The sequence below is a fragment of the Jaculus jaculus genome, chromosome 16 (assembly GCF_020740685.1).
Source record: "Jaculus jaculus isolate mJacJac1 chromosome 16, mJacJac1.mat.Y.cur, whole genome shotgun sequence".
NCBI lineage: Eukaryota > Metazoa > Chordata > Mammalia > Rodentia > Dipodidae > Jaculus > Jaculus jaculus.
The window spans coordinates 14,557,364-14,583,449 of record NC_059117.1 but is presented as its reverse complement, the minus strand read 5'-3'; the positions used below and the strand labels follow the sequence as shown (position 1 = coordinate 14,583,449).

Sequence of the window (26,086 nt, the reverse complement as noted above, 5' to 3'; positions counted from 1 at the left end):
AGAACACTCACACAGCATTAGATGTTGCGGAGCCTGCAGAGCCACAGCCTTGAAGGCATGGTGTCACAAAGTATTCCTTACGCTGTCAACACCCAGGTAACGTCCTGACTATACCACCCACCATGTGTACTCCTGTTTCACCCTCTCACCCTGCCTGCATCCTCCTCCCAGGAGGTAGGGGAAGGAGTGTGTAGGCAGGGGAGAAGGGGATCAGTCGGGGAAGAAGGGTGCGGGAGGAAGGTGTGGTCAGGGGATGAGGGAACAGGCAGGGGAAGGAAGGTAAGGGCAGGGTGAGGAGGACTGGTAGGGGTTCACTGTTGGAACTCCCATATTGTTGGCACTCTCTGGCCTTTTGGCACTTAGGGATGGCCCCTCAGGCTCAGCCACATCTTTGACATTCCTCTGCTGCCCACATCAAGAGGCCCTTAGGCATATTGAAGGCTGACCAGTCCCCCAGACAAAGCTCTTGTGGGCCTGCAGCCCAGGGCTTCGGTTCTCACCCACAACAGAACTGGGCTTGTGCCAGGGCACAGGCCTCATTAGCACACAGGCCACACGAGGAACTCAGAAGACAGTGGAAGCTGACTCCTGTTCAATTTGTGTTCTTGGGTTTACAAGCCAAAAGCTTTGCTTCTCTCGTGTGAACTGCCAGCCTTATCCATGTACCTATTAAGAGTTCTGATCATTTTCTTATTAACCTGTAGGTGCTTTTTCATATGTGGGGAAGCCACCTCTTTGCCACCTGCAGTTCCAATACCATGTGCACCTGCCACGGCCTCACTGACATGGAAAGTGCTTTGGCAAAATGGAGGTGGGCACATTTTCCTGTCCCCATCACATGAAGATGGGCACTGTGAAGACAGTCTGTGTCTCAAGTCCAGATGTCCAAGAGGCTATGCTTGTCAAGAAATACTGGCCTTTCACTGGCACAGGGCAGGTGCCATCACGACTCTTACCTGAGAAATGTCAGGGGCCAGCCGTCTCCAAGAGGACATGCTGCCAGGCAGAGGGAGCCAATGGACCCAAAGGTACCACCAGGCCAGGCACAGGAGGGCTGAATCCTCCACCACTCCCATGTGTGGTGGCCCAGGTCTCCGTCCCCTCACAGCTCCAGTCCTCACCACCTGCCCCTCCTGCATGGCCTGCTGGCCTTTCTCCACATTCTCCACATACTTGGGTATCTTCCCTAGTGCCCATCTACAGGACCCTCCTGCTGCCCTCTCTGGGCTGGGTCCAAAGTAATGTCTAGGGGCATAACAAAAGCCCCACATTCTATCTGGGAGGATGAAAATGGAAGAGAGACTGTGGAGAAAGGGCCATGAAAGACAGCCAGATGTAGCTTGTGTTACAAGGTCCAGTCCTGCTCTTGCCCAGGAATCAGAGGTGACCACTGACACCAAGATTATATGAGACCTACTGAACAGCCCTGGCACAGCACCAGTCGGACACACGGAGCCCACTGCCAGTCCTCAACGCTCCTCCTAGAAGCCAGGGACCCAGGCATGTATCCATGCTGGGCTAACCCCTGTTGCCTTTCTGATTGGGCACCACTCTGCCCAGGGTGCTTTATCTGCCTTGTGCGGCAGGTGCCCACCACAAGTCCATATTTCTCAAAGCGCCACCTTGATGACAGGAACTGGCCTGGAGGAACAAGCAGGCACCAGGCCAGGTTTAAAAGAGGAGGAGGGGGCTGGAGGGATTGCCTAGCAGTTAAGGCATTTGCCTGCAAAGCCCAAGGATCCCAGTTCAACTCTAGGACCTATGTAAGACAGATGCACAAGGTGCACATGCACCTGGAGTTTGTTTGCATTGGCTGGAGGTCCTGGCATGCCCATTTTCTCTCTCTCTCTCAAATAAATAAATAAAATGTATTTTAAAAAATAAAAGAGACAGCCGGGCATGGTGGTGCATGCCTTTAATCCCAACACTCGGGAGGCAGAGGTAGGAGGATCACCGTAAGTTCGAGGCAACTCTGAGACTACATAGTGAATTCCAAGTCGGCCTGGACCAGAGTGAGACCCTACCTTGAAAAACAAACAAAAAATAAAATAAAATAAAAAATAAAAGAGGAAGCCAGGCGTGGTGGCACACGCCTTTAACCCCAGCACTTGGGAGGCAGAGGTAGATCACCGTGAGTTCAAGGCCACCCTGAGACTACAGAGTTAATTCCAGGTCAGCCTGGGCTAGAGTGAGACCCTACCTCAAAAAACCAAAATAAAATAAAATAAATAAAATAAAAAAGAAACAAGAATTCTTGAGAATTAAAAAATAAGTAAATAAATACAGGAGGAGGAGGGGGCTCATCTCACTGTGTCCAGGATGGGTCCTCGGAGCAGGCTGTCCCGCTGAGGCTGGGCTCTTGGATCGAGACCGCGGTGCTCTTAGGTCAGCCCAGAACCTGAGCTCCACGCCCCGGCAGGGGTGGAAAGCCACGCTGCCCCTTGGGGCTTGCTCTAGATGTCTAAACCCTACGTCCACCACAGGGTGAAGAGAGCCCTCAGAGCAGTGTGCGACCCCAGAGCCAAAGCACAGGTAGGGCGCAGGACAAGAGTGCCAGCACGGGCCGAAGAAGTGGTTCAGGGGTTCAAGGCACTTACTTGCAAAGCCGAATGGCCCAGGTCCAGTCCTCTAGTACCCAGGTAGAGCCAGGTGCAAGAGTGGCTCGTGTATCTGTAGTTTGCAGCAGCAGAAGCCCTTGGCATGCCTTCCTGTCTCCCCATCTCTCTATTTCTCTCTCTCAAATAAAATACTTCTTGCAGGCCTGATCCACAGGAGGGAATACATGCCAGATACTAAAAACCTACAACAGGGGTAGTCATGAGCCCTAGGGGTGTAACATCTGCTGCTGTCTGGCTAAATGTATATACTGTGCTCATCAAACTACCCAGTAAACACTTCTCTTAATGTTCATGTCCATATATTAAAGCTACTCTCACTTTTGGTTAGAGAAGCTTCTCTTTTAAGATGGCAGTAACCTTGATATGACTCAGAAGGCACCGTGGTGCAGAAAAGAAGTGACAGAGGAGTGCTCAGCACTGAAACATCTCTATCACACCTTCCAAGGCTCAGGGTCCATTGCAGACAAGGTGGTGGAAAGAATGTAAGAGCCAAAGGAAGGGTAGGACTCCTTACAATGTGCTCCTCCAGACACAAAATGGCCTGGATATCCATGACCTCACAGTGCCTGACACTACCTACACAGGACCATCATAATAGGAGGAAAAGATCATGACATCGAAATAAAAGAGGGACTCATTGAGAGGGGGAGGGGATATGATGGAGAGTGGAGTTTTAAAGGGGAAAGTGGGGGGGGAAATAACCATGGTTTATTGTCTATAATTATGGAGGTTGTCAATAAAAAATATTTCTTACAAAAGAATGCCAGCACAGCAACTTCAGTCTCCCCTCTGTGGCCTTGCAGCTTGCCAGCAGGAAGGGGTCGCCTAGAATAGCACTCTGTGTCATCCTGACATCTGCGGGGTGTGAAAGCATCCAAGCATGTCAGTCTGGAAGAAACTGACCCAAACAGTGAGTGGACAGAAGCAGCGGCCACAGCACTTCCCACAGACGGGCACTGACACCAGCCATACCACCACCTTTAAAGGCAGCGTGCCACAGCCTGCCTGGCAGAGGCCAGTGGTCACTCTGCCCAGGAAGGGATAGTGGGAAGTCACTATACGGGGACAAGACTTGAATCAAACCCCAGAGGGTCTGAAATTACCTTTGAACAGAGTGACAGCCAAGGGCATGTTGGCTCGTGGAGGACAAGTGGGAGGAGATGTGACATGCTCAGGCTGGAGAGGATGTCTCAAAGAACTCTGGACATAGCCTGGGCAGTGGCTAGCCCCCTGGTATGCAGGCTCCCAGGCGGCACAATTTCGGATGTTTGTGTCCTCTAGTTCCCTTCCCTTGCAAAGCATGTATCAATTCAAGTTTTAGGTCTGTTATACTTCAGAACAATCGGATTGAGACAGGATCCACAGATATGGAACATTACAGGGACGTGAGAAGGAAAGGACCCCTCACCCAGAAGTCTGGTTGTCACATCTCACCAGCTGGGATTCAAGAATCCAGTCCAGCCGGGCATGGTGGCGCACGCCTTTAATCCCAGCACCCAGGAGGCACAGGTAGGAGGATTGCTGTGAGTTCAAGGCCACCTTGAGACTACATAGTGAATTTCAGGTCAGCCTGGGCTAGAGTGAGACCCTGCCTTGAAAAAAAAAAGCATCCAGTACAATCAATTGCATTTGCTTCAGGCCTCCCTTCCCAGCTGTAAGCCTTCAATGTCCCAGGAATCTTACCAGAACCCCCACTTATACTACAAGACGTGTTCTAAACCCCTGGGTAACCCTGGTGGCTCCTGGTTTTGCTTTATCAGATTATAAATCCACCCAAGGCCCCTCTGGAGCCACCCTATAACCTCACTTATCAAAAGGGAGAGATAGAGAAGAAGGAAAAGGAGGCTTTCTTTGCAGCTTTTTAAGACATAACTTGAGATCCACCAAAATGGCTAATGCTAAGACACTTAATTACAACTCTCCCTTGTGGAAGCCCACGCCCATGCCTGAGGATGCCTAACCTTCCCTCAGCCGTCCTCTAGAGAAGCCCACACCCACTCTCCAGGGAATGGCTTACTTTCTGTCTGAGCACCTCTCTTTCTCTTATATGTGTAACCCTCATATTTAACTTATATAACTTATTACTCTATTTAAAATCTCTATAAAATATCGGGGCTGGAGCTATGGTTTAGCAGTTACAGTGCTTGCCTGTGAAGCCCAAGGACCCAGCACCCACGTAAGGGAGATGCACAAGGTAGCGCATGTATCTGGAGATTGTTTGCAGTGGTTCGAGGGCCTGGTTCACCAGTTCTCTCTCTTTCTGTCTCTCTCCTCAAATAAAATTTTTTTTAAAGTTACTAAAATCTATATAAAATACATTTAATAAAATCTCCAACTCTGTTTCACACTGGCTTGTCCTGAAATTCTTTTCTGCACTGAAGCCACAAATCCTGGGTTTGCCTGAGTTGAAGTCTCTAAATTATTTAGGGGACTCCTCAGGCTATTACGGGTGAATGTATGAAACTGGGTCTCTGTCCCCTCACTGATGACAAGATTCCCCCCCCCTCTTGTTTTATTCTCAAGGAATGCAGAAGTAACAACAAGACCAGAACTGTCCTTAGGTCACTTGCAGCGCCGGCCATCCTGCAGGGAAGCTGCAGAGCAGGACTCGAATGCCAGGGTCAAGGGCCGTAGACGCAGCAGAGACCGGAGGGGCCAGGAAGTCACGGGAACCCTCACTCGGTACAAGTGGGGCAGCGAAGCCTCAGGCTCAGGCCACGCTGATCACTGTCTGATAACTCATGCCCAGCAGAAGGGAACATGTGTCCTTTAAACATGCCTTTGCAGGGCTAGAGAGATGGCTCAGTGGTTAAGGGCGCTTCTGCTCAAGCCGGAGGCCTGAGTTTGAACCTCCGAAGCCCACACAAACAGCTGTGTGTGGCTACCTGTGCCTGGACCCTCAGTCCCCCGGGAGAGCAGAGACCTAGAAACCACTGGAGCGTGTATGCAGTGGGGGGGAGGGGATGGCAAACTCCCGGATTAGCAAGAGACTCTGGCTCAGCAAGGACAGGTGGGAAAGCGATGGAGCAGGACACTTGACCTGGCATCCCACACCGGTCCCCACAGGTGAGTGCGCCTTGCCACAGGCAAGCTCATGGGGCACCACAAGGACACACGCACAGGCATACACCACACACACACACACACACACACACACACACACAGACCGCGCACACGCAAAAGTTGGAAGGCTTTGTACATCCACACCCAAAGCTACATTACTCACAGTGGCTAAGAGGTTTCACCCTGGCGCGCCCATTCTTCTCTGTATGCCTCTTTCTCTCTCTGTCTGTCACTCTCAAGTAAATAAACAAACAAACAAATAAATAAAAAGAAATGTGTCTACTTATAATTCTATGTATTCACGAGGGGTGTTCCTACACATGCCACAAGGACTTAGAGGAGCCAGAGACGGAGGCAGGTAGAATGGGGCTTGCCAGGGCTCGGGAAGAGGAACAGGGAGTTGGTGTTTATGGGAACAGAAGTGGAGAAAGTTGAAAAAGCTCTGGAAACAGTAGCGCTTGTCACACAGCAATGTGAATGTTGTTAATGCCACTAAACCATACATCAGAAAAGGAGCAAGATGCTAACTTGTATGTATATGTCACCACAAGAAAAAGTGCTATCTGGCTGTATGTCTAGAAAATCCTTAAGAAATAATGAAAGAAACTGGTACACGAAATGCTAACTTTAACATGTTTTATTGGGCTGGAGAGATGACTCAGCAGTTAAGTGGCTTGCTGCAGAGCCTAAGGACCTGGGTTTGATTCCACCATACCCATGTAAGCCAAATATACAAGTTGGTGCATGTGTCTGGAGTTCATTCGCAGCAGCTAGAGGCCCTGGCATGCCCATTCATATCCTCTCTCTCTCTCTCTCTCTCCCTCTCTCTCAAATAAATAAATAAATTTTAAAAATGTTTTATTATGTTTGGTTTTGTGGTGTGAGGGATGGCACCCAGGACCTCACACATGCTAAGCAACTGCTCGACCACTAAACCTACACCCCCAACTCTTAAAATTTTATTCTAAAAGGAGTTCCTATAATATGATGAAAACTAAATCTGGTGACAAATAGAAAACGTTGAGGGGGAAAATCCATAATGGTTCCAGATAGTAAATCATAAATTAAAAGCTGTGGGCAGCTGGGATGGTTGCTGTTGTCTCCTGACATGTCTGTGTCCCTTGAAACGGGACCCAGAGGCAAGTGACGCTGACCCTCTCCAGTCAGGCACCCCTCCTTCCTTCTTTCCTTCCTTCCTCTTCTTCTTTCTTTCTTCCTTCCTTTATCTCTCTCTCACTCTCTCTTTCTCCCCCCTCCCTCCCTATCTGCCTCTTCCTCTCTCTCTCAAATTAATTAATTAATTAATTTAAACTATTTTTATTTATTTGAGAGAGAGAAGGGGAAGGGGAGGGAGAGAATGGGCATGCCAGGGTCTCCAGCCACTGCAAACGAACTCCAGACACATGCACCACCTTGTGCATTTGGCTTACATGGGTACTGGAGAATCAAACCTGGGTCCTTAGGCTTCGCAGGCAAATGCCTTAATTGCTAAGCCATCTCTCCAGCCCAATAATTAAAAAAAAACAAAAAAACAAAAAAACAAGATAAAATGAACCTGAACTCAGGCTTGCAAAGGAATCATAAAAATGCACTAAAACCCATGGATTTTGACAGTTTTTAGAGAGTGATAGTCTGCCAGTCTCTGGGAGCTGTTATGACAAAGGAATGGGGAAACAGGGAAGAGGACACAGGGCACAAAAAGGGTGGGGCCTATCTCTGCAGGAAGGCCACAGGATGTGCCACATTAGTTTCTGGGGATGCTGTGGGACCTTTGAGCCAGCTGCATGTCCAGCCTACGAGTTTATGACCCCACCTTCTCACTGAGCCTCAAACACACAGCCCCTGGAGGGCCTCATTCCATCCTACCACCTGGCCAGGGTCCTAAGTGACAGCCAGTGCTCCTGGGTTCTGGCTGACACCTGATATAGTAACCACCTTTCAGGGCAACCACTGTGGGCCCTGGAAGCCCACCGAGGAAGTTGTACTGCCAACAGGAGGGCCAAGCGTCTCCAAAAAAGGGAAGAGGATACTGAAGGGGCCATGTGGATACCAAGGCCCACCTCATGCAGAGTCGCACAGAAAGATCCAGGCTAGAATCTCAGATGATACATGCTGAAAAGGCCAACCTATGAAAGAAGAAAAATCAAAGTCCAAAACAGGAGGAAGCTAAGCTAGAAGAGACGTGCTGGTCCCTGGAAGAGGAGCCCTCGGAGAGCAGTCCTGGAAGCGAAGCCCATCGGGCGGGGCATGCACTGGCATGGCTCCTGTCTCCCTGGGGAGAGGGCAGGGGCAGCATGGGACTTCCCCGTCCAGGTCAGAGCTTGTCCAGATCCTACTCCTGCTCTGAGGGGCTCCCAGGTCCCAGGCACTTCTCACCCAGTGGGAACCTGACCCTGCCATGCCTCAGCCTTAAACTTGGTCTGAGCTCATATCAGGCTAAGGCCCAAGTACTGGCTAAGTTTAGAGACATAGTCAAAACCACCTGTCAGATGCTCTGATGACAAGACTGCTTTTCATTGTGACTCGTTTATGAAGGTGCTTCCCAGTAGAACCTGGATCAGAGGAGCTGGCTCAGCCTTGGTAGGGTACTACAGATTAAGGGAGACCACAGGCCCCTTGAGATACGATTCAACTATCAATTCATCCATTTATAATGTATGATCTAATGACTTTTAATGTATTCACAAAAGTGCACATCCGTTACCACAGTCTGGGTTTCAGATTTCATTACTCCAAAACCAAGCCTCTGCCCCTTAGCAGTCCCTTCTCATCCTCCCTTCCCACCAGCCCCTGCCCCTCCCTTCTGTCCTAAGGATTTACCTGTTCTGGACATTTCATAGTAACGGAACCATACAACACATGGCCTTTTGCGACTGGCTCCTTTCACAGAGTATGTTTCAAAAGTTGATCCACGTGCATCCATCCTCTTCCCTCAGCCCCCGCTTTCTTACTTGTGTGGCTCAGCTGGCTTCGAGTTTAGCATGCATGAGATTACGGGTGTGCACTGCTGTGCGCATCAACGCTTCATTCCTTATGCCTGGAAAGGACTCCAATATACGAATACAACACATTTGCCTTACCCATTCATCTGGTAACGGACATTTGAGTTGTTTCTATTTGGGGTTCTAATAGGGTGCATAGATAAGTTTTGTGTGGACAGTGGAGCAGGGGAGCCATTTCCCATCCACGCCAGCACACACGAGGCCTCCGCCTCCACCTCCACACTCTCAGCAGCACTTACACTCTTGTCTGTGTCTGTGACAATAGCCAGCTAAGTGTGAGTGAAGTGGCATCTGAAGGTGGGTTTTTTTTTTTTTTTTTTTTTTTTGAGGTAGGTTCTCACTCTAGCTCAGGCTGGCCTGGAATTCACTATGTAGTCGCAGGGTGGCCTCCAACTCATGGGGGATCCTCCTGCCTCTGCCTCTTGAGTTCTGGGATTAAAGGAATGCACCACCATGCCCAGCTCTGAAGGTGGTTTTGATTGGCATTTCCATAATGACTTTGTAAGGTGTTGAGTACCTTTCCACCTGTTGTTGGCCATTTGGTCATCTTCTTTGGAGAAATATATTTTTAGGCCTGCTCCTATTTTTTTCTTCAGTAATTTATTTTACTGGTAGGTAATAAGAGTTCTTAAAGTAATTTTATTATTTTAAAATCCCATACAAATTCCATACCGGAATCACGATTTGCAAATCATTTCTTCCATCCTATGGATAGCTTTTTCACTGTTTTTTTGGGGGGTGGGGTCTCACTCTATCCAGGCTGATCTGGAGCTCGCTGACCTTTCGCTCACTCTGTAATGCCAGGCTGGCCGTGCACTCTACCTCTGCCTCCTAAGGGACGGGTTCAAGGTGTGCCCGCCGCGCCCGGCCCTGTCACTTTCTCGATGGTGCTTTTGAAGTATGAGTTTTTAAGATGATGAAATTCAACTTACCTATCTTTTTCTACTGTTGTTTATATTTTGGGGTTACACCCAACAAAACCATTTCCTAAGTCAGGATCACAAAGACTCTTTCCATCTAAGCATTTTATGGTTTTATCTCCTACAATTTTTTTTCGTATTTTATTTATTTATTTACTTGAGAGACAGAGAGAGAGAAAGGAAGAAAGAGAAAGAGAGAAAGAAAGAAAGAAAGGGCACGTCAGGGACTTTACCCACTGCAAATGAACTCCAGATGCATGTGCCAGGTTGTGCATCTGGCTTTATGTGGGTACTGAGGAATCGAGCCTGGGTCCTTTGGCTTTGCGGGAAAGTGCCTTAACTACTAAGCTATCTTTCCAGCCCTGAGATATTTTTTATATGCAGTGTAAAAGTTTAAACTTCATTCTTTTTTTAAAAACACTTATTTATTTGCATGCGTATGTGGTGGTAGGGAGGGGCACAACTGGGCCTCTTACCACTACAAAGGAACACTAAATTGCTTGCACCATCTTTTGCTTCTGGTTTTTACATTGGTGACTAGGGAACTGAATCCCAAGCCTACAGGTTTTGCAAGCAAACACCTTTAACCGCTGAGGCATCTCCTCAGCCCCTCAACTTCATTCTTTTGTATTTGGACACCAAGTACCTTTTTATGTTGATTTCTTTGTTTGATAGTCTTGTTTTGTGGGCTTTTTTTCTCCTCTTCCATCCATGTGAGCGTCATGCTAGCCAGACTGAACCAGAATTCACTCTGTGACCTCAAACTCATCAATCCTCCTACCTTTCCTTCCTGAGTGCTGGGATTAAAGGTGTGTACCACCATACCCAGCTTGTTTTAAATTATTTATTTATTTATTTACTTTTTTTTGAGGTAGGGTTTCACTCTAGTCCAGGCTAACTTGGAATTCACTATGTAGTCTCAGGGTGGCCTCGAACTCATGGTGATCCTCCTACCTCTGCCTCCTGAGTGCTGGGATTAAAGGCGTGCACCACCACACCTGGCTTACCAGCTTGTTTTTTAAAATAGGGTTTTGCTATGTTGTCCAGGCTAGCCTTGAATTCACAGCCCTCTTGCTGTCAAAAATAAGTGATGAGCTGGGATGTGGCTCAGTGGTAGAATGTTTATCTAGCATATGTAAGGCTCTGGGCTTGAGCCCCAGCTTCACAAATAAAAATAAAATTTTCAGTGAACCATAGACTAGGGTCCAGCTCCAGGAGAGAGTACATGCCCAGCATATATGAGACCTTTTGTTCAATTTCAAGGAACAAAAACACCTTCATAGATAAAATAGATTTATTCCAGACTCCCATTTCTAGTTACTGGGACTATGTGTTTATTTTCTGCCAATGCTACACTGTCCTCACTACAATAGCTGGGTAGTTTTGAAATCAAGTTATCAGGATCCTCCAATTTTCTTTTTCCTTAATATTTTATTTACTGAGAGAGAAAGAGGCAGAGATAGAGAGGAAGAGACAGAGAAAGAGAGAGGGAGAGAGAATGAGTGAATGAATATGGGTACACCAGGGCTTCCAGCCACATGTGCCACCTTGTGCATGTGGCTTTATGTGGGTCCTGGGGAATCAAGCATGGGTCCTTGGGCTTTGGTGGCAAGTGCTTTAATCACTAAGCCATCTCTCCAGCCTCATCCAAGTTTGTTTTATAAGATTGTTTTAGCCATTCCATATCCCTCAAATTTCCATGTAAGTTTTAGGATAACCTTGTCAGGTTTTACAAAAAGAAGGAAGCTATATTCTTTACAGTGACACTGAAACTACAGGTCAATTTGACGCATACTGGCAGCTTGTTATGGTTTTAATCTGCAATGGTCCCCATAGGCCCACATTATGAAAGGCCTAGTTAAAACTGATAGGCTTTGGGAAAGTGACTGGCTCAAAAAGCTCTAACCTCATCAAGTGGATTAAACATTGATGGAATCAAAAGTTGAACCCAGACTGGAGAGAGATGGCTCAACAGTGAAAGACACTTGCTTGCAGAGCCTGCCAGTTGTGGTTCATTTCTCCAGCACCCACTCAAAGCCTCAAAGTGGCCCAGGCCTGGAGTTTGCTTGCACTGTCAAGAGGCTCTAGCATTCCCATTCTCTCTCTCTTAAATAAAGAAAACTACTTGTTAAAGTTGAATGTCGGGGCTGCGGAGATGGCAAGCATCCACGGAAAGGTGGCCGTGGTGGCACACATCAGTAGTCGCAGGGCTTGGAAGCCCCAAGGCAAGCTCTTAGCTAGACTGGCCCAAGGGAAAGCTGAGGACTCGAGAGAGAGTCTCTGCCTCAGCAATTACGAGGTGCGCAACCAAGGAAGACACTCGATGTCAGCCTCTAGCCTCCACACATGTGGGCACACGTACACACACATCTACACACGTGCGCGCACACACACATACACACACACTGAATGCATCGTGGGGGGGTGGAAGTTGTGAGGTGAGTCCTAGGAGCAGGAAGGAGATCACTGAGCATGTCCTTGCAGAATGTTTCCTCAGGGTCTTCTACTCACTCTGACTTCCACCTGCCAGGAGGTGAAGCCTCTTTGTTCCACCACATGTTCCCACCATGATGTCCTGCCTTGCCACGCACCAACGCAGTACAACGGAGGCAAGTGACCATAGACTGAGACCTCTGGAACAGTGAACCAAAATTAAGTCTACTCGCTAATAAACTGCCTTTCCCAGGAATCCTGTTGCAGTGATGGAAAATGTCTTGTAACCCATGAGCATGAGACATGTATTCTTCCATTTATTTGAGTCTTCTTTAAATCCTTTCACAGTGGTTTGTAGTTTTCACTGTAAAACTCCTCTTCATTTGTCACGTATTTTTACATACATTTATTTATGTATGTATGTATGTATGTATGTATGTATGTATGTATGTATGTATGTTTGGGATTGAACCCAGGGCCTTGGGCATGATAGGCAAGTGTCCAACCATTGAGCTATCTTGTTAGCCCTTCTTTTTTAAATTTTATTTTATTTTATTTGGGAGGAAAGGGTTTACTTCAGGCTTACAGAAGCCAAAGGAAACGTCATCAATGGTGGAAGATGCTGGCTGACTTCCACAGAGTCACAGGAGAGACAGAAAAAATAATAAATAAAATAAACCAACACCAGCAAACACCAATAGCCAGAACTTAAACTGCTCTCAACACACCTAAGATCTGCCCACAACCCCCAGCAAACTGCTGGAGACTTAAGTGGAAAGCTTAATCAAAAATATCTCAGGTGGAGATGGCTTAGCAGATAAGCACTTGCCTGTGAAGCCTAACGACCCCAGTTCAAGGTTCAGTTCCCCAGGACCCACGTTAGCCAGATGCACAAGGGGGCGTATGCATCTGGTGTTCGTTTGCAGTGGCTGGAGACCCTGGTGTGCCCATTCTCTCTCTCTCTCTCTATCTGCCTCTTTCTCTCTCTGTTGCTCTCAACTAAATAATAAAAATGAACAAAAAAAAATTTTTCAAACTATCTTAGGTGGGCTAGCGAGATGGCTTAGGGGCTAAGGTACTTGCCTGTGAAGCCTAAGAACTCATATTTGAATCTCCAAGTCCCATATAAGCCAGATGCACAGGGACACAATGTCACACATATGCACAAGAAGGTGCACATGTCTGGAACTCATTTGTAGCAGCTGAAGGCTCTGGTGTGTCCATTCTTTCTCCCCTGCCCTTCTTTCTCTCAAATAAAATAAAATAAAATTAAATTAAATTTTAAAAAATGCCTCAGGCTATGGGGGATATTCAGTTACATTCAAACCACCACACCCTACTTTGAGACAGGGTCTCTTGCCACTGTCAATGAACAGCCAGACTGCAAAGGAACACAAGACTAACTGGCCTGTGAGCTCTGCTTCTTCCGGCCCCACCTCCCATTGTTATTGACTCCTTGTTTAGCCCCTCTTTTGTAAAAAAATTTTAAGATATTTTATTTTACTTTATTTATTTGAGAAATAAAAAATAGGTCAGGAGGAAGGGAGAGGAAGAAAGAAAGAAAGAAAGAAAGAAAGAAAGAAAGGAAGGAAGGAAGGAAGGAAGGAAGGAAGGAAGGAAGGAAGGAAGGAAGGAAGGAAGGAAGGAAGAGAGAGAGAGAGAGAGAGAGAGAGAGAAGGAAGGAAAGAAAGAGGAAGGGAGGGAGGGAGAGAGGGCATGCCAGGGTCTTCAGCAGCTGCAAATGAACTCCAGATATGTGTGCCACCTTGTGCATCTGGCTTATGTGAGTTCTGGGAAATTGAACTTGGGTCCTTTGGCTTTGTAGGCAAGCTCCTTAACCCCTAAGCCATCTCTCCAGCCCTTCTTTTGGAAAATTTATTACTAAATATTTTACTCTCTTAGATGTTATTGAAAATGAAGTTTTCTAACTTTATTTTGAGATTAAATATTACTACTGAATAAAAGTGGATTTTGTGTCTCAATTTTGTACCTGAAATTTTGCCGAATTAATTTTTTAGTTTTAATAGTGTTTAGTAGACTTGTTACGATTTTGTCCATACAAGATCATCAAGGCTACAAAGGCAGTCTTACCTATTTTTCCCCAGTCTGTTTGTTTTCTTACGTAATAGCCCTGGCTAGAACCTCTTATATCAGTTTGAATAAAAATCTTCAGAACAGATATCCTTGTTTCTGATTCTACAGAGAATACATATAGTTTTTCACAGTTAAATATGACAACATTGTGGATTATTCACAAATGTCTTACCAGGTAAGGAAATTCTCTTCTACTCCTAGTTTGCAGTGTTTTTTTTTTCTTCTTTAAATCATGAAGGAGGATTAAATTTTGTCAAATAAGGCTATGGTTTGAATGCAGAATGCCTCCCACAGGCTTGGTCCTTAGCCTGTGATGCTGTTTGAGGAGACAGCGGGACCTCAAAGAGGTGCAGCCTCGTTGGTGCAAGAGGGGCACTAAGGATGGTTCTGGACAGCGCTGCCTCCTGGTCTGGTGAAGACGTCATGAGTTCTAGCATGGATTACAGCCACCGCAGAGCCACTCTATCATGGAGGACTGAAGTCCTCTGAAACTGAGCCAACATGAATACTTCTTCCTTGAAGTTGCTTCTGTCAAGCATTTTGTCCCAGCAATGAGAAAATTGACTAATAAAAATGTTTGGGTTTTTTTTTTTGCCTATATTGGGATGACCATATTGTTTGTTTATTCTATCAGTATGATATACTACATAGATTTTTTTGCTGTATATTAAATCAACCTTTATTATTTCTGGGATAAATTCTATTTGTTCATAGTGTGCAATCCTTTTCAAATATTGCTATATTAGTTTGTTATTACTTTGCTTGGGATATTGCATTACACTCATAAAGGACACTCGTGTAGTTTTCTTCTAATCCGCCTTGTAACAGTACTTCATAGCATGAACTGGGAAGAATTTGCTTCTCTTGTTTCTTGGGAAGGTTTGTGAAGAACTGATATTCATTCTTCTTTAACTGTTTGGTGGAATTTACCAGTGAAGTTTTCTGGGTCTTTTGGAAATTTTTCTTGTGGATAATTTATAAATAACTCAGTCTCTACTAAAAGGTCTATTCTGAGTTCTATTTCTTCTCGAGTCAGTTTCAGTAGTTTGTGTTTTGTTAAGCATGTGTCCATTGCACGTAGATTATACAAATTTTTCTTCCCACTGTTTCCTTACATTCCCATTTACTTCTATTGCGTTGGTAGTAACTTTCTGATCATTGTAAATAGAGTCTTCTTCTTCTTCTTTTTTTTTTTTAATGGCATGATCACTCTTTTCTTATCTGTACCCTTCCTCCTCTTTTCTATGCCTGATTTCCAGATGTGCTTATTGCCTACTATCCTAGCATATGATATGTTTCACTTTTAGGTCTTTTCCTGCCTCTCCCCACCTGCAGCACAAGGCAGGTATCTTTGACTGTTCTGCTCTGTTCACCACTGGTGCCCAGAAGCCAGGAGATGCCTGGCAGGCGGCAAGCAAACAGACTTCTGCAATGAATGAGTAAGTCTGCAGAAAAGCAAAAGAAATCAGGAACAGACTGTAACTGTCAACCTGAAAGAAGCTAAAATAAAAATATATTAAAGAGTGGGGGGCAGGCTATAATCTCTAGCCCTGTGTTATCCAATCACAGTACTGCCATCACATAACCACCAGAACCCGTATGATGGCCGGCCCAAGCCCATCTGTACTGTAAGTGTAAAATACATAGCAGGTTGCAAATATATGCTGGGAAAAAGGGATGAGATGCAAAATGCTTAATAGCTTTGCACTGATTTCATATTGAAATAATGTTGCAGAATAAGGTTAAATACATTGTTAAAGTTATTTTTACTATTTTCTTTTTATTTATTTATTTGAGGTAAATGAGAGAGAGAGAGAAGAGAGAAGAGAATACAGCATGCCAGGGCCTCCAACCATTGCAAATTAACTCCAGATGCATGTTCCACCTTGGGCATCTGGCTTACATAGGTACTGGGGAATCGAACCTGGGTCCTGAGACTTCATAGGCAAGCACCTGAACTGCTAAGCCATCTCTCCAGCCCAATGTTGGGTGTGAAGTTATTGTTTTTTGTTTATTCGAGGTAGGGTCTCACTCTAGCCCAGGCTGACATGGAACTCACTCTGTAGTCCTAGGCAGGCCTCAAACTCACAACAATCTTCCTACATTTGCCTCCTGAATGCTGGGATTAAAGTCACCATCATACCTGGCTTTCTTATTATTATTTTCTTTTGTTTTTAAAAATATTTCTATTTATTTATTTGCAAGCATAGGGAGGTAGAAGAAAGACAGAGAGAGTGGGTATGTCCGGACCTCCAGCCACTGAAAATGAACTCCAGAAGCATGCGACACATTGTGAATCTGGCTTTACTTGGGTACTAGGGAATCAAACCTGGGTTGTCAGGCTTTGCAGCCTTAACCACTGAGTCATTTCTCCAGCTCTTCTTTTCTTTTCTTTTTTTATATTTTTATTTGAGAGAGAGAGACAGACAGACAGACAGACAGACACAAAGAGAGCGAGTATGTGCATGCCAGAGCCTTCTGACACTGCAAACACACACCAGATGCATGCACCACTTTGTACAGCTGGCTTTACATGAGTACTGGAGAATCAAAACTGGGCTCTCAGGCTTTGCAAGCAAGTGCCTTGAACTGCTGAGTCATCTCTTTAGCCCCTCTTTGTTTTTTTTTTGCTTTTTGTTTTTTAAGTACTAGAAAGTTTTAAAGCATACATGTGGATCCTCTTCATGGCCACATTTCCTTTCTTCTAGACAATGCTGTGCTAGACAACTTTGGTATGGTGGGCTTCATGTCATTGTGAGTGGGGAGAAAATTAAGGCAAATTTCAAACATGCAGTTAGTACTATGTGAGGCTCCTAAGGAACCAACAGGATGCAGATGGAGGTGAGGTCATTGGGGGCTTCTTAAACCTCCTGGTCCCCCTCATATTAGAAGAACTGGGCTGGGCTGGGCCTAAACACTGCCAGTGAATGAAAGCAGAGCGTTCAGCCACTGCCCGAGTCATCTTGTTCATCAGGTCCTATTCCTGGTAGACCACAAAAATCCCTAACAAATGACCTATAACAAACCTGGGGATTTTGAACATCAAACTGTACCTCAACATGCAAGAAATAATGTGAGCCCTTCATTACAAAAAGGGTGGGTGCTACAAACATGAGAGGCTGGTCTCAAGGCAGTCATATGAGGCCTGGCAGCCCCGTGACTGTGCCTCTCCTAGTGACGACACCTGCAGACCATTCAGGCTGGGCATCCGGGGAGCAGTGATCACTGAACCATCACTGAGCCACTACTGAGCACCTACTGTATGCCAGGCATGGTGCTAAGCACTTGAATGCAGAGGTTCCTCGATGAGAAAGTCACTAGCTGGACATACGTGACAGCGCAGCGCAGCACCGTGGCTTCCATGGCCCGGAAGAGCACATCTCTCTCCCTCCAGTCTTCAAGGGCTGCTCGCCAAGCTGGGAGACAAGGTCTCTAATGATCATCCTGCACAACAGTGTGAACTCCATTGGGTTGGACAGATGGCTTAATGGATAAAATACTCACTGCTCAAACCTGAGAACTAGAGTTTGGATCTCCAGACCCCAAGTAAAAGCCAGAAGCCCTGGTAGGCGGCTGTCGTCTCCGCATGCTGGGAGCAGAGACAGGATACTATCCCAGAAGCTCACAGACTAGCTGGGCCAACACAGGTGTGAACAAGAGACCTTGTCTCAAATGAGGGGCAAGATGAGGTCTAACGTCGGAAAATCGTCCTCTGACCTCTACATGTGTGCGTCCACACTCACACGCGCACCTAACAATAACACCCCAAAACAAAGGCTTTTAAAGATCTCAAATCAGTGCCTTACTCTCACCAAACTGTCCAGAATTCAACAAAATCATTTTTCCAGCTTAACAGAGAATCAAAATTTCATTATTTTAAGGTCATGATCACCATACATAAAGCACCATGTCCATTGTGACTCCAACACAGGAGACAAAAGCCACTCCAATTCACGCCACTAGCGGCACCACTTCTGACATGAAAGGATGTCTTTATTATAAACAAATTCAGATTTTCGTATGAATTAAACATATCTTTATATGCACTAGGCCCATATGATAATGTTTTAAAAACCAAGTCAATGCATAATACATTTTTATCTTTCCACAATAACAAGGTGACTTGTAAAAGATGCTTTACAAAGCCAGGCACGGTGGTACACAACTACAATCCCAGCTCTCAGGAGGCAAAGGCAGGAAGACCAGGAGTTCAAAATCAGGCTCAGCTACACAATGAACTTGAGGCAATCCTTGGCTACATGAGACCCTGTCTTGAAAACAAACAAACAAAAAAAGATGCTTTACAAATAATCAAATCCAAGTTCTTTTTTGTAGGTAATAGGGAAAAGGGATTATGGTTTTGAAAATATATTTGAAATTTCCAAGAAAGACCATATTCCTTGCTTGGTACACCCCCAGGAGGTTCTCCCAGGGACAAACATTGCATTTTGATTTTCAGTTGGTCTTTTCTACTAAGCTTCTTGCTAGATTCTAGCTCAACATTGATCTTTAGAAGGTCAATGGTACAAAGAGAGCCATTTCTATTAAAATATTTATTTATTTGCATATATGTGTGCTGGGGTTTCTTGCTGCTGTATTTGAACACCAGATGCATATGCCACTTTTCGCATCTGGCTTTACATGGGTGCTGGGGACTGGACCATGATTGGCAAGTTTTGTGAGCAAGTGTCCTTAAGTGCTGAGCCATCTCCTCAACCCAGAACATTTATTTATTTGTTGTTGTTGTTGTTTTGTTTTTTGAGGTAGGGCCTCCTTCTAGCTCAGGCTGGCCTGGAATTCACTATGTAGTCTCAGGGTGGCCTTGAACTCATGGTGATCCTCCTACTTCTGCCTCCAAGTGCTGGGATTAAAGGCGTGCACCACTACGTCCAGCTTTATTTATTTATTTTATTTATTAGAGAGAGAGAGAGAATGGGCACACCAGGGCCTTCAGTCACTGCAAATGAACTCCAGAAGCATGTGCCACCTTGTATATCTGACTTAAGTGGGTCCTGGAGAATTGAACCTGGGTTCTTTGGCTTTGCAGGCAAGTGCCTTAACTGCTAAGTCATCCCTCCAGCCCCAGAACTTTTTTTTAAGTAAAAGAAAAACAAGGCATTGCATCTCTCTCCCCTCTTTGCTTGGGAAGTCCTAGACAGAAAAAATTTAAAGCCAAAATATATCCTTTGGTTCCTTCAAGGAAGACCAGAGACTCCCTCAGAACCAATTACCTTAACCTTGGCAAGTATCCATGAGTTCACTTGCAGGGTCGGACCCTGCTGCTTCTTTGCAGAGAACGTGGCACTTCCTTTACCACAGTCACATCCTCTTAGTAATCTTGGAAGCCCTGACTTCAAATACAGAGTCTTCTCATTTTATAGCACCCATTAGAGGATTTCAAAGTTTGGATTTGAAAATATGGCTAATGTGCATATACCCATCTTTCTTCTGAGGGAGCGTCAGTCCAGCCCATCAGAAAGATTTCCTGATGTGCAGGGTCATCATGGATAAGTGTTGGGGCAAATGAATGGCAGGGTCACGTGCATGGTGAGTATGTCTGTGTTTTAACGTCCCATACATGATACACACGTGTATCAGCAAAGAGCTGCACATGAGCCACTCACACATACACATAGTTCTACAGCAGTTCTGGTTCCTCTGGAGAGTAACAGAATCTAAGGGTAAAGGTCACATTCTACTGAGCACACTTCATTTCTGCATTACTTGATTTTTTTAATAATAAGACTACATTGCCCTAGTAATTTGTTTAATGAATAAAGTAAAAATGTTAAGTCTTGCTACTCTCAAATGGGGTCAGTGTTGGTTGTCATGGAGAGGTGATGAACAGAAATGATGTTTCCACAAGAGGAAATGCGGGCAGTGCCCTGGGTTTAGCAACCCACAAAGTGTGGCAAGCCACTGGCTGAGGACAGGTGTGGTCCTCATAGGCCTGGGGTCAGAGGAGACTAAAGGGTCAGCCAGCAGAGTGACAGCGTTCAGCTGCTCTAGGGGAACAGGACACGATTCGAGAGTCAAACTCCTTGACTGAAACCCCGTGTGGCATGTGCCAGGGAATGGGGCTGGGGTTGGGCTTCAGTGCCCTCTCTGTAAACTAGGAATGGCCACAGTGCATACTGTACAGATCCACTGCGTTACTGTAATAAGCTCTACCAAAGTGCTTGCTGCCACCAGAACAGAGTCCAGCAGCAAGCATGCAGATGTATTCCTAGCTCTCAGTAAAGTAGGTTATGGTATAAAAATACCATTAAATAGTAACTAAACTAGCGTCACCTTAATGCGCATCTTGCCAGCAACCTCAGCATGTGCGACTTGTTTTAAAATTACCCTATATTAGGGAATCAAACCAGGGCTCATCGTGGCCTCCTCGGAGCCAGGCCAGCAAGCAAAGGCCAGAGGTCCCCTTGCCCCTTCCTCTCCGGTGGAGGTTGTGACCCCTTGCGGCCAGGCCCTATGGACTCAGTCCCAGGCAGGGATCCCCGACCCCTGCTTTGGGGTCAGTTGTCCAGGGCCAGAGCGCAAGAGAGTGAGAGTGAGGCAATGCGGAAGAGAGAACTAGAAGGAAGAAGGGGGAACATGGCCAGGGGTGGCCCAAGAAAATGAAGGACATCTCTGCTAAAGGCCCTGGGGCAGGAGGAGCCTGGCACCCTCCAGAGAGAGAGGAAGGGAGAAAAGAAACACCACAGTCTACACAAGATTCCTGTCTCCCGGTATGGCTGGCTTCACAGCAGCGACAGCTGACAGCGAAGACCCCATGGGGACACACACACCCCAAGACTCAGCCTGCCCTCTGCTGACTGGAGGCCACCAGATGAAGGCAAGGACACATTAAGGTCCTTTTTTGAGGAGGAGTGGACTAAGAAAGGTGAGAATTCCCCAGGCTAAGGTCGGGGGACATTCCTCACTTCCTCAGCTTAGGAAACGAGGGTTGGTGGAGCGTTTGAATCAAATAAACTGGAATGGCTGATGTATGGTACACATTGGACGCTGCCTCAGCATGGGCCTTGCTACCACTGTCCTCTCCCCCAGTATAAGAAGGGTCCATGAACCCCTGAAATTATATCTAAAACCTCATGAAAACTGCTTTTAGTCCAGGAATATCATCCATATTTTACAGAGGCCACCACTTTCTAAAAGTAGAAGTCAAAGGCCCAAATCCAGAACATACAACCACTTTTTACCTGTTATGATTTCCTATCTGCTGGCACCAGATGACGATGCATCAGGTGCAGGGGCATTGTGATCACAGCCAGTGGGGGTGGGTACTGCAGGGCACAGCCTTACTGGAAGCTCGCCCCCAGGGACAAACCCCAAAGCAACTGTCACCCCTGTTCCATGTACATGGTTTGGATCACATGGTAGGCAAAAAAGGAGCCAGAGGCAGCTGAGATTTACACAAGGGGCAGAGCAGACAAGAGTCAGTGCTCACACCAGGGCCTTCGCGCGGCAGCCACGGTCACAAACACCACTGGGTGCAGACATCAGCCAAGCCAGTGCTGAGTGAGAAAGCAGATTCTGGAGTTTCACATGAAGTTAAAAGAAAACACACCAAAGAATCACATACACTAGCATGGATGCTTACATCCATGTGGATGGATGCATGTATGCAAACAATGCAAAGGCCTGGCTGGAATCAGCAAAATGGGCTACCTGACATGCTTTTGTACTACTTCTTATAATTTGAAGGCAGGACTTAAGGCCAAAATACTGAGTAATTTTCAGTTTGGGTAGAAGAGACACCAATGTTTGGTTTATTATCCTGGAAGTTTCTGGATTTTTTTTTTTTTCCCCGAGGTAGGGTCTCACTCGGTCCAGGCTGACCTGGAATTAACTCTGTAGTCTCAGGGTGGCCTGGAACTCAAGGCGATCCTCCTACCTCTGCCTGCTGAGTGCTGGGATTAAAGGCGTGCACCACCATGCCTAGCTTGGTTTCTGAATTTTTAAAATCTAATAAGAAAATAATGTAAAATGGGGGCTGGAGGGATGGCTGAGTGGTTAAGGAGCTTGCCTGAAAAGCCAAAGGACCCATGTTTGATTCCTCAGGACCCACGTAAGCACAAGGAGGCTCATGTGTCTGGAGTTCATATGCAGTGGCTGAAGGCCTGGCACACCCATTCCCCACCTCTCCCTCAAATAAATAAAAATAAATTTAAAAAAGAAAATAATTTAAAATGCACTTAGGCTGGTCCTTGTGGATGGAGGGCCTCCTGGCTTTGCGCTGTGCTTACTTTCTGCACCCTGGGCTCAAGGTGGCTCTACATTCTGGTACAAGGGCCTTCGGCCAGGCGCTCATGAGTACCACCAGGCTGAGCAAAGACGGGCACATGCCAACACTCTGAAAGGACAGGCCTCGGAGATCCATTCCTCTTGGCCAGCCCACTTGCCACCAAGGCCTTGGGGGGAAAATCTGGACCAGAGATAGCCAAGAAGGGGGAGGAAAGGCCAGCGCTATGCCACACACACAGAAGCAGCTGTGAACAACCATTCCGCCAAGCAGGGAACTCAGCCTCTCCTGACTGGGTGCCAGGGGCTATGGCTTTAAATAAACTTGGCTGTGGCCCACCTGAGGCTGGGAAGCAAGAGCGACTGTGCCCAGGGCGGGCACTGGCAATGCCCAGCCGACATGGTCACCGCAGACTCCCACTGCCGAATTCACTCAGCTTCGCCTTGGGTGCCCTTCCCTTCCCCAGTGCCTGGCACTGAGCAGCCCAGTGGTCTCAGAAAGGTATTCCGCGCTGAGCTCAGTGCCCTGTCTAGGGTGCCTCCTCTCTTGTGCCAGGTCACAATGGCCCCTTACTTAACACGGGGCTTTGGTTCTCGCCCTCACAATCCTGTGGCCTCCCAGCATGTTCCCTTCTGGTGAGGGTTCGTTCTCTTCCTACCTAAGGAAGAGCTGGCTGTCCTAACCTGTCTCTACTGCGAATGTCACCCCTCAGCCTCCTCTCCCCAGTGGGGGGGGCAGCCATGCAGCAACCAGTGACTGCTGGCGGCCCCTGCCTGCTGCTGCTCCGTTCAGGGGCAGCTCACCAAAGTAGAGGAGTGAAGCGGCCCCGAGGGGCTTCTGGGAGGCCAGGAAGCCCAGGCTGAGAATTCAGGCTCCTGCACTCAAAAGAGAAGGTTCCCTAAGACGGACAGACTTCCCACTGCTTCTGTCTTCCTGGCACCAGTGCTGCCACTTGCTCAGGCAATAAAAGCTCACGGTTTGCAAGCTGGAGAGCCAGCCTCCCCCAGCCTGTACCTCCAGTTCACATGGGGGGCGGCCTCATCCCTACCTGGGGACTTCCAACCCGTCCCCTCTTATGCACAGACCCTCCATATGCCCCTCATCACCAGCTCCTGGAAAGGTCTTTCATATCTGTATGCATGAGGAACTCAAGGAGGAGCACACCGCTGGACGGGGGGGGGAGGGTGCGGGCCCCTCCAGTTAGGTGGCTTTACTGATCCATCCAGCCTCCACGCCTTGCCTTCAAACACGGGCTTCCTCCAGGAACTCCATTTGGCTCCTCGCACCCTCCCCCCGCAACAGGCCTGACCCGAATCCTCTCCACACGCACGTGCAGGAAGAAGTGGGGAACGCACACGCCCCCACACTCCTCCAGCTGGGCACTCCACAATTATCAATGATCAACGTCCCTCGCCCACCATAAGCTTTCAGACGCTTTTTTAGTAAAGGAAGAGGGAAAAAAAAAAAAAGGATTTGCTGCTGGATGTGTAAGAAGAAATCTCGCCAGCGCCCCCACCACACAGGAGAGGTGGGGGAGGGAGGGGCAGGACCGGGCTCTGGAGTTCGATCACCAGCTCCAAAGGCTGCTGGTGCGGCCACCTTAATTCAGAGGGAGGACCCCAGGCCGCACAAGAAGGGCTTCGCTGTCTCTGACCCTAGGGACAAAGCCAGGTGTCTGTATGCTCCAAATCAAAGCTTCGCCCCCACATTGCTTATGCGGCGGAGCTGAGTCTCGGAGCCAAGGCACCTGTTCCCCACGAGGCCCTCCGAACTGAACTCCGCCCTCAGAGCCCTCCCCAGTCCTCCCAGCACAGACGTGGGGCTCGGAACACAGCCTCTACCTCGATGACCCTGAAACCACACGCCCAATCTGCTCTTGCCTCACCCCTCACTCCGCACCCTCACCAAGCTTCTCTGACCTAGTCCACCCCCTCCAATTTCCAGAAGAATCTGGGAGGGGGGAACCCTCCAGAACCCAGATTTCCCGAGGACGTAAGGCAGAAACGGCTCCCACGCCGGCACCCACAGCGCAGATGGGGCCCCGCGAGGAGCGGGCGCGGAGCAGGTCCGCCGCCGCCCGTCGCTCGGGTGGGGGGCTGGGGACGGCTCGCCTGCACCGGGAACGACCCCCGGGGGGCCACGACCGAGCTCTGCGGGAGCTTCAGGTCCGGCTGCTGCCCCCCGCGTGCCGCTCCTCTCCGACCTCCCCGCCACTAAATGCGTCATGTCTGCCCGACGCTCGGGGGACACCTGCTGCCGCCCCCGCCGCGCCGCGCCGCGCCGCGTCCGGAGTCCCGGTGCCGGCCGAGCCGCGGCGCTGGGCAGGGCCGCACGCGCCGAGGAGGGGCAGCGGGGCCCGGCACGGAGGAGCTCGGTGGGGAGGGGGGTCGGGGCCCGCCCGGGGCGGTGCGGCTGGGCCCGGAGCCTGGAGGAGCCCGGGGGCGCGCGGGGCTGCAGTGCGCGTGGCCGGCGGCGCCCAGGCTCCCCGCTCTCCCGGGTCTGCGGGCAGCGAGCGAGCGAGCGCCGAGGCTCTTACTTGCCAATATCCTCGTAGAGCTGGTACTCGTCGGTGAAGCGGGTGCAGGTCACCGTGGTGGCCATGGCGGCGGCGGACGGGCTCGGGGTGCGCTCGGCTGCGCTCGGGCGGCGGCGGCGGCGGCTCCGGCTCCGGCTCCCGCTCGCGGGCACGGCGGCGACACGGACGCGGGCGCGGGAGACACCTCGGCTCGCGGCGCCAGGCGGCGAGCGCACGCGAGATCTGTTCGCTCGGTCCCCGCCAGGAGCGCGCCGCACACCTACGCGCGCAGAGGCGCGGGCGCCGCTGTCACCGCCGCCGTGCCCGCCCGCCCCTCCCGCCGCCCCGGCACGCGCCGCCCGCGCCCCCCGCACCCGCCGCCCTCGCACCCGCACTGCGCCCTCGCCGCCGGGGCACCGGCACGCTGGTCCGCGTCCCCACTCGCCCTGAGCTCGCACCCGTGCCCGCGCCCTCTCCCTGCACATGGGCTGCACTCGCACGATGCCCGCACTGAGCTGGCTCTTCCCGGGACAGTGAACCCAGCCGCCTCCCTCGGCAAGGCCCACCTCCCTCGGAGAGCTGAAGGGTCGTGTGTCCTCTTCCCAGCGTTCCTCCATTGCTCGCACTTCCATAAGATGCTGCCAGACCCTTACTGCTCAGAATCCCCAGCCTTAGTCCGTGCTCACAGGGCCTGGCCTCTAGAGCTGCCCAGGACCACATTAGGACCCTGGGATGGAAGGGACAGGGTGGGGCTGCCGCCTCCCAGGGGTCCCATATGCTGCTCTGTTTTCTTGGAGGTGGTGGCCGGGGTAATCGATATTTCTGTTTTCTTGGAAGTGGTGGCTGGGATAACCGATACTTCTGGGAATGGGTCTTTAGAGCCAGGGGGTGGGCTGGAGAAGCAAAATAGGTGCTGCTCGGTCACCTACTCCTGTCCCGGGAGCTCATGGCCATCCTGCCAGATAATGGGGCGCATATGCTGACCGCAGAGAGAAGGATCCACCCTTCCCCTCTTGAAAGCCACCTTGAACGGAGGAGAACACAGGCAGAGCTCACACAGGCTCCGCAAAGCTCTCCTGCGCCTGTGGCCAGCACCTGACGCTCCCCAGACGGGTAGGGCCAGGTCTCCTATGCGCGGCTGGTAGGAGCGCGTCCATCTGGCTCTGGATGGGGTCAGTGAGCCACCCTGGCCTGTCTTG

At 48.8% G+C, this 26,086-nt stretch overlaps 1 protein-coding gene across 10 annotated transcripts in view; it reads right to left on the bottom strand.

The window, feature by feature from the left end:
• Camk2b (calcium/calmodulin dependent protein kinase II beta) overlaps nucleotides 1-25,020 on the bottom strand; it is a 116,792-nt gene extending 91,772 nt beyond the window's left edge. For all 10 annotated transcript variants that reach the window (XM_045135678.1, XM_045135684.1, XM_045135680.1 and 7 more), the window contains exon 1: nucleotides 24,909-25,020. In XM_045135678.1, the coding sequence (XP_044991613.1) occupies nucleotides 24,909-24,973 (65 nt within the window). In that variant the 5' untranslated portion in view covers nucleotides 24,974-25,020. The remainder of the gene's footprint in view (nucleotides 1-24,908) is intronic.
• Between the last annotated feature and the right edge of the window lie 1,066 nt (nucleotides 25,021-26,086).